At 42.4% G+C, this 10,458-nt stretch overlaps 1 protein-coding gene across 3 annotated transcripts in view; it reads left to right on the top strand.

Moving 5' to 3' along the window:
• The window catches only part of LOC106749652 (tyrosine-protein kinase CSK-like), a 15,205-nt gene extending 5,509 nt beyond the window's left edge, over nucleotides 1-9,696 (top strand). For 2 of the 3 annotated variants that reach the window (XM_014629340.1, XM_014629332.1), the window contains 6 exons: nucleotides 5,309-5,698; nucleotides 6,799-7,452; nucleotides 7,558-7,753; nucleotides 7,833-7,919; nucleotides 8,006-8,098; nucleotides 8,220-9,696. In XM_014629340.1, the coding sequence (XP_014484826.1) occupies nucleotides 5,337-5,698; nucleotides 6,799-7,452; nucleotides 7,558-7,753; nucleotides 7,833-7,919; nucleotides 8,006-8,098; nucleotides 8,220-8,315 (1,488 nt within the window). In that variant the 5' untranslated portion in view covers nucleotides 5,309-5,336 and the 3' untranslated portion in view covers nucleotides 8,316-9,696. The remainder of the gene's footprint in view (nucleotides 1-5,308; nucleotides 5,699-6,798; nucleotides 7,453-7,557; nucleotides 7,754-7,832; nucleotides 7,920-8,005; nucleotides 8,099-8,219) is intronic. The other variant, XM_014629323.1, reaches the window with a different exon arrangement.
• Nucleotides 9,697-10,458: the final 762 nt, after the last annotated feature.

Below are 10,458 nucleotides of genomic sequence, written 5' to 3'. Positions count from 1 at the left end.
CGTTTTTCTTCGCTGCCTTCCTCCCGTCCGTCGTGCCTTTCGCGCGCCCTTTTACGCTCTCTTTCTCTCTCTCTCTCTCTCTCTCTCGCGTGATATTAATAGGACCGCGGTGCGTGCCGGCCGGCCGGCGCATATGCGAGCGGCGGGCACGAGCCGCGCATAAATCGCTCGCGAAATCGAGATCCCGCGATCGAGAACCCGCGGTCCGTCGCGCGAGAGCTCGCGAATCGCCGATCACACGGAAGAATGTCGTCTCGTCTGGTGCACACGGCCGATAAACACGAGACTCTCTCCGTGCAACCGCGACCCGATCACGCCGATCTCGCGTTCGTTCCGCGGCTTCCAGGCGTCGCGGGGCTGCTCTACTTGCGCTGCTCTGTAATTAAAGGAAGACCATGCGCCTCTTTCATCGTCACGTGATCTTTTATCTACACGAGAAGAAATAATTCGGAGAGAGACGGCAAGTTTTGTGCTGTCGTTTTTTTTTTTTTAATATATTTATTTATCTGATATTTTAGGAGTTAGTTTTTGAGATCTTTTTATGAAGGTCCTTTTTTGAGATCCTTACATACCCAGATAGACATATTTCGGTTATCGTCTGCATCGTGACTAGCATAAGTGCGTTAAGAGGTGTTCTCAAGTATTTTGTCAGGGCGTCTCAGACTAGCAGGGACAAACTTCACGAAAGTGTAGAACGGGTTAAACCGAGCAGAAAAGTCCTCTGCCATTTTACGAACAACACGCAAAATTTCGAGTTATTGATTATTGAAAATGGCCACGTATAGAGGTTTCTTTAATTAAGAGCTAAAAAAATTTGCATGTTATTTGCAAAATGGTGAACTTTTTTGTTCCGAGTGACTTAATCTACAAGTGTACGATAGCTGTTTTTCTCAGCGACAGACAGCCAGTATGTTGAACTTTGAACGTCGGACTTTGAATTTGTTGCTAAATACAACAGCTGTTATATATACGGCAGCATTAAAATCTGTTTCTAAATTATTTTTCCCCGCGCACCACAACGTAAATGCTTGGAAAAAAAAGGGAATTTTCGTCAGTGAAGAGATATACCGTGCACACAGAAAGGGCTCTCTTGTCCCGTTTGCCGGAGGCCGGTGAGAACCGCGATTATTTCAGTTATTGTTCAGCCTTGAGAGCTTACAACCGTATTCACACGGACGGCGGTCGCATCACGGACACGGAAACATTTCCTTTTTCCTGATAAATGGAGCATTCCACGTGCGAACGTAACCGCGTCGCGAACGTCGTGCGAACGTTGTGTTGGACTGTGGCCTGCGGTTCTTCGTATGAAGAAGGCGCTTCTCGACAGAGTGAGTCACGAGTGAGGAGTTCGAAAAAACACCGATGTAAACAGAAACTTCTGAGCCGGCCTTGAGATCTGCATACGAGCCGCATAATTATCGTGCCTGCGTATTCAGCTGAAATTAACATAGGCGGCACCGCGCTGCTCTCGGCCGGTCCGAGATATTTTATAAGTATGTCGTTGAACATCGTCGTTATGTACGAAGCCGACTCGCAGTTTCTTCTCCTCGGCTCTCCCAAGCCAAACGCACGCGAGAATATTTGCCTTACAGAACATTCGGTCCGTCTTGCACTTCTAGATTTCCGATAAGGCTGTTTGTTAAAATGGAACTTCGACTGCTTCGTTGCGCAACGAGCGATCGCTGCCATTAAAAGCGAAGTCACGCAGTATTAAGTCACAAGGTACTTTTTTTTTATAACGACTTATTTGTAACGCACCACTCGAGATGTTAATTGATTTACGTTGCATTTAAAAGTGACACCAAGAGTTCGACGGTAATTCAGAGCTTGAATAAAAAGCTATTCTACTTTAAAAGAGGTTGCATGAGGTGAAATGAATTTGATAAGAATTCGGTGAAATTTGCATTGTCTACATATTGAAATATTATCTAATTCACTGCTCATGGAATTAGAAAAAGATCGATCACTCGAGAACTGAGATATTTGTAACTAAAATTGACACTTTTTACAAGGGTTCCTTAAAAAATTAGCGTGCTATTTTTAATCTCTATTTTCTGAACCAAAAATATTAATTTAATAAAAAACTATTATGGAGATTAATATGCAAATTTATTAAATTTTCACACAAAAGAGAGAGAGAGAGAGAGGAAGAGAGATGTACTAATACGAGGAGTGTTCAATCGTCAGAAACGGCGCACTTCCTCTGAATCACAGATACTGTGGGCACACAGATGGTTTGAGTCATAAACGTTTGCAAATTTATAACATGCAACACTTTCTTAAGTACTTCGTTGTACGCGATAGATCAGTTCGAAGCGCTTTTTTTCCTTCTTTCTTCATGCATGTCGCCCCGGCGGGGGAATTAACGTCGCGTGCGACTGATAATAAATTTCATTAGGCCGAAATCTATGCAGTAACAACGGCTGGGGCAGTCGGGTCACCTGACAAGCGCGATGGAACATGTATTATACGTATGCGGCGCGCATTCGAATTCAATATTGATATTCAAGGCGTTTCGCACCCAGCGGGCACGATACTGTTTTCTGACTGACGAGCGAAATTCCGTCTTGACATAGGGAAGTAGGTGGGTATATAGGACACCCGTTGTAGCTCGAAGATCCGTAAAATTTGAGACGTTTAACTTCCCATTGCGCGCTTACGTTATCATCGTTATCAGCGACGTAACGCGGAAATTATGTGGACCCTAAGCGTGCAAAATTTTTATATTTCATTCGGAAGACGAGAACAACCCGATATATGAAAAATCCGTCTCTCGTATTCTTCTCTCATCGCATCTGGTTAGTCGCTTATCTGTCTCTTGCGAAATCCTCGGGGGCACACGACAGAAATGTGACTATCCGGGCTTACGTAACGGCGATTCTCATATTATTATGTTCCGCTGCAAGTATACGTTTTCGCGTGACATAAGTCGCTCGTTTCTGCTTTTCTCTCTCTCTTTATCTTTCTGTCTCGCAGGCGTCGACTAAGGATAGACTCTCGACTGAATTATTCAATATTTCCCGGTGTGATGGATTTGTTTCTCCTGTTACTACGCCCGATCATAATGCGGATAACGCGAGAAAATCGTTGCCGGATCCGCAGAACCGAGAAGCATCCTCTAAAAGCTATTTTCCTGCGTACATTTCGTTCATCCGAACGAACGTACATCGAGAATGTATCTCTTTTTCTCACAATTTCTTTCTCTCTCTCTCTCTCGACATCTTTTTTCGCATTATTTCGATGCAAATTTTACTCCGGTTAATCTTGTTCCTCGACACGTGTAATATACGAATATGTTCGAACGCTTATTCGGACCCGTACCGGTACGGAGACGAATGACACGTGTGCGATTCTTCGTAATAAATTCTCCTCTGGGAAATACATTCCGCATAGAAATCATGTCGCTTAGTCAGGTTCTGATAATTGCCGGCCTGTTACCACGCTTATTCGTATTACAATCGTTGCGAAAATACGCGCGGCAGTGACTCACCTATCATATACGCGTACATACGTTCCATGTACGGTGGCCGTGTGTCGGCACACATCGTAACGCGGCGGATGAGCATCGCGACGGTGTACGCCTTGAAACAATAGGCACTTTAGACCAACTACCGCTGTATTAAAACTCAGCGCGGTCGGCGGATACGGATGCCAGGCTGAATATGTATCGGGCTTAATTTGCCTAACGAGTTTTATTAATTATCACTTCCTATACGGGCTCGCTCTCGCGAGCACGTTATATCGCCGGACTAATTGAGACGAGTTGCCGGGCATTGCCAATCACTTTGCGCCTCGTTCATTATTTTTGTGACCGGAGACACATCTTCTTTCGCCGGGAAAGTTCTCTCTCTCTCTCTCTCTCTCTCTCTCTCCCTCTTTTGTGAAACTTGCAGTTCCTCGACGATCCCCGGTAAAAACTGACAGCAAAACTCTATCGATGCGCCGTAACCGTTTAACAACTCAATTTACTGTTGAGGTAGCCGGTCCGTAAATTTAATTTCTTAGGGAACTTCTCACATTTTAATAGCATATTAATTTTAAGTACAATTTACACACGTGTAAAACTGGAAAAAGTTTGACCGCACCAAAGCTGAGGTAACTGAAGCCAAAGTTCGAGCAAAGTTAGTTTGCATGTATCACAGGTACAAAAACGGCTTCCCGTTTTTTTAATACTAGCGATCAAATTACTTTTACGGTTTTAATGAAAAACGAGAAGACGATAAAAGACTTGCAGAAATATTATACAAAAATCACAAGATCCTTAACTATCTGATTTTCCAGAAATTTATATGTAAAATACTCAATTTTTAATAATGATTGAAGTATATAACAACTAGCTTGTAAAGATTTGGTAATATTGCACGTGTTATATTTCCCTTCGTGCCTCTCGACTAGACATTCTTTCAAAGACAAAATGGTTAAATAACCGTAAAAATTTATAATTAACATTTTAATGCCCGCACGTCTACGCAGTCAAACGTCGCCAGGGGCCGGCAATATTTTTGAAAAATTAATTTAAGAAAACTTTATTAAAATTTGCTGTTTACATTCATAAAATCACTTGTTTACATTCATAAATCATCACACAGAGAGTGTGGTACTGGCCAGTAATCTTCAGCGGTAGCATCACACACATGTTATGTGAACGGACAATAACAGTTGTTCCGGCTATCACATACATGTTGTGTGAGCGGCCATTAAAGTGTTAACATGTAAAAATACGGAAGGTACAGAAAAATACAGAAAAATCTGACGTCACGATCATTTTTTTTTGCGTCTATCGGTGTATATATTTTGCAAATATATGCTTAAAATGAATGATTCCAGTCCGTGTTGTACGCCAAAGCGCGAGAAATAATGATTTCTTTGAGTTTTTAAACTATATGAGTGTCAAAGCTGCATATCATTAATTATGTTTATAAACATTTTTGCACAGATTGCCGAGCTTTTTCGTATTGTATTACCCGTTGCCTTTCTAAAAATACAGTCACGGGCCAACTGCATTAATGCAAGAGTACAACGCATGAGAGAAATGAAATCTCTCCGTTTCGTACATTAACGTTATCTTCGACGTTAACGCTATCTATATTGACCATTATATAAAAAAAGTCTCCACGTTCTCCTCGGAAGAATGTCCGAAAGCTCAGCTTGGCGTGCACGAAATTTCTATTCCGTACTATCGCCCTGTCCCATGTTACTTCCACGTGTATCACGAGTGCGTAGCAACTCGGATAGAGAACGCGTTTGACTTAACGAGCGTCTGATGAACGCCGCCCCGCTCATGAATGCGCTTCATTCATCTTCGCAGGTTGACGGAGCCTACTGTGGCAGCTGCCATGCCAACGTACCACAATGCGGGTGGTGGATACCCGAACGTGTCAGCGCCAGCGCGGCAAGCAAAGCTCGACGGCAATCAAAATCATCATACTATCCCTTCAAACGTAACGTCCCATCCCCTCATACAAAACAGCACTCAGCAGCACAGCGTACCTTCCAACCTGACTGCAGGTAACATTCCGTCCCACCCGGTATCGCCGACAATGACCACGCATTCAAGCGTCACCGCCCCGGTGAATATCACGACGCACATGAACACCGCTTCCACGCCGGTGATCCTTACCTCAAATGCCATTAATCCGGGCAACACCACCGCTTTGCCGGTCAATCCGAGGCACGAGGTGAAGCTGAACGCGATGCCGTATGTATCTATCTATGGTTCAGCCCGATACACGTGACCATCGACGGAGAGAGAGGGTCGTTGTGTCCGGTTGTGTCGCTTTAAGGGGATGCCGAGGCCAATGACGAACCCGATAAGCGCCGGTAACGTCGAAATGATCCTCCAAATGTCACGTTACATAAACACTGATTATGCTAATCTTTTTGTATATTTTTTGTACAGTCATATGTGCCGTACCATTTCCTAGATTGAATATTTTTTACTATTACTATATTCGTAAAGATTCAAATGGAATAATTCATATAGACGGAATAAACATGTACTGCAGCTCGCTTTCTGCCGCGAATCTGCCGTCAGATTCTGTCGACAGAATAATCGCAGATCGCGAGCACAGATGTCATTACGGATCTGTCGCCAATCTTTCGTCAGACTGCCGCTGCTAACAGGTTGCCGGACTTATCATTACGGCTAGCATTATTTTTGCGATTTTCTACCTTATGCGTTATGCATAAGGCTGAAAATTGTGTGGCTCTCCGTCTAAGGAATGGTACAGCGTATCCGGCGCCGATCGTATATATAGATCTTACGTAAATGTAAGTGCGATGAATGTGCGCGATTCTGTTTCATCATATCTAACGGGAAACACTTAAGATTTATAAGAATTGCTCCACAAACTATTTGCACCTTTTTACGCCTCTAAATTTTAATTGAATGGTGTAAAAATGTTCATTGACATTCATTTTCACGGTCGAAGCATATTCGTGACGTACAAGCTATAGGATTTCTACGTGTCGGGCAAATATTTACGTTAACTGACAACTAGGGGTGTCAATTTTGAAATTTCGAATTATTTTCGCTCATATCGAGCATACTTTTATTATGTGAAAGCATTTATAATCCCGCACAGTCAATGGGACGGAAATTTGGCAAAGAGAAGTCACTATTTTGCCGGCGAAGTTTTCAAGTATGGCATCCCCTGAAACGCGACACGCAACTGGAGTTGTCGGAGACGGAATCGGCGGAAACGCAGTTGCGAGAGGGGACAGCAACGACAGACTCTCTGGGTCGACGTTTTGCTCATTGGTCCGTAACGAAATTGTACGGTCGTCTCCTCTGTCCAGATGGTTTCACGGGAAGATATCGAGGGAAACGGCGGAAAGATTACTGCGGCCGCGAGAAGACGGCCTATTCCTAGTTCGAGAGTCCACCAACTTCCCCGGGGACTACACGCTGTGCGTCTGTTACCAAGGGCGCGTGCAGCACTACAGGGTGAAGTACAAGAACAACCAATTGACGATCGACGACGAGGAGTTCTTCGAGAATCTGGCGCTTCTGGTGGAGCACTACGAGCAGGACGCGGACGGTTTGTGCACGCAACTGACCAAGTCACTGCCGAAGCAGGGCAAGCAGGATTTCTGCGTGGACCCGAAAGCGTTCGTGGAGGCCGGCTGGGTGATTCAGACTCACGACTTAGAATTAAGAGAGTGCATCGGAAAGGGAGAATTCGGGGATGTGCTGTTAGGTGTCTATCGGGGAGAGAAGGTCGCGGTGAAGATGCTGAAGGATAACAGCGAGGCGGCGCAAAGGTTTCTCGCCGAGGCGAGCTTAATGACCTCGTTGATTCATGACAATCTGGTTAAGTTACTCGGTCTCGTTTTTAATAATCAACACATATACCTGGTTACGGAATATATGAGCAAGGGATCGCTGGTGGACTATTTACGATCGAGAGGCCGGCTGCACGTCTCGAAGAAGGATCAGATTAATTTCGCCTAGTATGTATGCAAGAGCCGGAAGTATGCAAGAGTCGTTATTCGTGACGGTTATCGTAAACCGCCGCATCTGCCGCGGTTTAATTGATCGGGGGCTTAATATTGCAGCGATACGTGCGCCGGTATGGCTTATCTGGAGTCCAGACACGTCGTGCATCGAGACCTGGCGGCGAGGAACGTTCTCGTGGCGGAGGATAACTCCGCGAAAGTATCCGATTTCGGCTTGGCGCGGGACGAAAACTTTTCCCTCGACGGTGGCAAGCTGCCGATCAAGTGGACTGCACCGGAAGCTTTAAAACAGAGCGTAAGCGTGCGAATGATCTGCGTTGCCGGCGGATTGGGGGATATAGTTGTGTAATTACGTATCACATTGCTGTTTCCAGAAGTTCTCAAACAAGTCTGACATGTGGAGCTTCGGAATTCTTCTTTGGGAGATCTATTCCTTTGGTCGCGTGCCGTACCCGCGAATTGTAAGTGTACATGTTTAACGCCGAAGTCTTCGATTGGTGTACGACACGCTCGATGCGCTTGTGTCACGTTTCATTTCTCATTGTAGCCTTTAGCCGACGTTGTGAAGTGCGTGGAAAAAGGATACAAGATGGAGCCGCCAGACGGATGTCCTCCGGAAGTTTATGATATTATGAGACAGGTAGATTATTAAATTTCAGTCTCTTACATATACACACACATGTGTTGCATGTCGTATCTTATTGTCGACATTGTTTTACCGAGTTATGTGTTTGTCTCTCTCTCTCTCTCTCTCTTGGTAGGCATGGGATTTGCAGCCGGAAAAGAGACCGAGTTTCCACGATATAAAAGTGACACTCGGCCAGTTGAGAGCTGAGTACACCAAAGGCGTGAATTAAGAAAGAACTTAATACAGTTAGGAACGAACTTAGCGAGTGGGACTGAATGATGTCTGAATGATTTCTCAATTTTCAAATGAAGGTAGTGATTCTGAATATTTTTATTAGATAGATCGAGAGAGGATATAAAAAAAAAAGGGAAGAAATGAGAGACAGGACTTCTATTGTACATTGTATACAAACATAGTATTCGCTTTGCTTATATTTATTGTTATTTTAGTTTTTTTTTTTTTGAAAACGGGGAGAGTTTTAATTTTTATATAGCGATATTTTGCACAAGCATTACCTACGTCAATCGTGCCTTTGTCCAAGTTGACGTTCTCGACTAGGAAATTCAACTTGCACATGTGAAATCCGGGTATATTCGGAATGAAATCAACATAAAAGATGCATAGTATCTGAAATAATCGCCTACTACACTTAACTTGTAATAGCCATGTTTCTTCGAAGTCTATTGTGGCGATGGTAAAATTAGCTTTGCGACGGGTTCTTTTCTTTTTTCTAAGTAATCCAAGTCTTTTACATTGCAGCACAAATATAACTTACACTAAATTTAGATGATTTATTGTGTGCATAACATGCTACATTACCTGCTTCGTAATCTAGTCCATTTTACCTTTGGTAGTGGACTATTACTTCGTTATTTGTTGAAATCCTATAAGAAACTTTTATTCAAAAAAAGAAATTTGTATCATTACAAATGCGTGCGATTCGTTTCAGCAATCATAGGTTTCCAAGGTACTTGTTTAGTTATTTAAGCTCTTTGATCAAAGATTTGTCGTAGGAAGTATTAATTTTTAACTAAATTATTGCAATTACAGCGCACCATTATTTAAGTTGTCTCAATATATTCGACTGCATTAGTGGTGTAAATGTATCTGTAAATATTTTTGTATATATTTATCCATCAAAAAAAAAAGAAACATATTTCGAGAACAGATGATATTGGTTGAGATTTAACGAGAAATGTCCATATCTTTTTTTTAGACTTAAGAATAATTTGTACTATGAACGAATGTCTATACACACAATCGCACCACGCCAAAAAATGACTATCACTCGCCGTTCGTTATATCTATATTATTGACGATTTCGTAGGTCGAATAGTGTGTAATTATTCGCAACACCATTTTTAACGTATCGTTCATTTGACATGAAAGATTCTGCCAACAGTAACAACGGACTAATCGTGACTGCATTTGACGGCCGTATTTCTCTAAATGGTAGCTACGAGCTGCGCGGAGAATATCAAATATTATTTATTCTTTAAGGCACAGCGAGCAACATGGTCTGTAAAACTGTAGATACTAAATTCTTCTACGTATGATATTCTTGTTCGTACGATTAAAAGAGAAATAAATTTTCCTAAATTGAATATCGAGATATCAAATGGTACATCTATGTAGCGCGCGGTCGCGTAAAGTGTGTACCGTGAGTGAAAAATTGACTCTTGTATTATGCGGCCCGCTTGAGTACGCTCTTTCGAAGATGTGTATTCAGTTCCTCGAAAACGAAAATCTTTTATGATAGAAACCGAGACTGTTGCGACTGATTGAATACTTCACAATAATAGGTTCGATCTTTCTTCTGCGAGCATCTCCTCGGTCTGCAGTTAGACGTAGTTCTGTAAGAAATCTAGCTAATATTTAACTTAAGCGCTCAGTCCGTTTGTAACATTGATATTACGGTATTTATGTGTCGAGAGGTACACGTACTAATTAACAACGCGTATCATAATATGGCTCTAATCGATAATTTGGATTGCTTTTTCATTGCGAGGATTCAATATTTGCATGTATCCGGCAAATAACACGAACACGAATTCTTCCAGACATGATGGGATTTCATGTTACTTACGTCAGTTTTATCTCCATTTTATACGCGACGCATTTCGATCCAAAATGTAAAGCAACTTGTTATTCATTGAAGAAGAACACTATAGGACAGTTTTTGTGTGGTGTGACATTGTTACTTATATCGATGTATTTTGACATATGTACGCGGGGGGTTCCGTTGTTGCGATATTAGTTTTCTTACAACAATATGTTAAATCCGTTAATTCTATCTCCTACCGATAATCGCGTTCGATTATATATATATATATATATATATGTGTGTGTGTGTGTATATATATATATATATA

The sequence above is a fragment of the Dinoponera quadriceps genome, unplaced genomic scaffold (assembly GCF_001313825.1).
Source record: "Dinoponera quadriceps isolate SergipeBrazil2010 unplaced genomic scaffold, ASM131382v1 scaffold37, whole genome shotgun sequence".
Lineage (NCBI taxonomy): Eukaryota > Metazoa > Arthropoda > Insecta > Hymenoptera > Formicidae > Dinoponera > Dinoponera quadriceps.
Note: the sequence above shows the minus strand (reverse complement) of the source record. Positions and strands in the feature narration are given on the sequence as shown.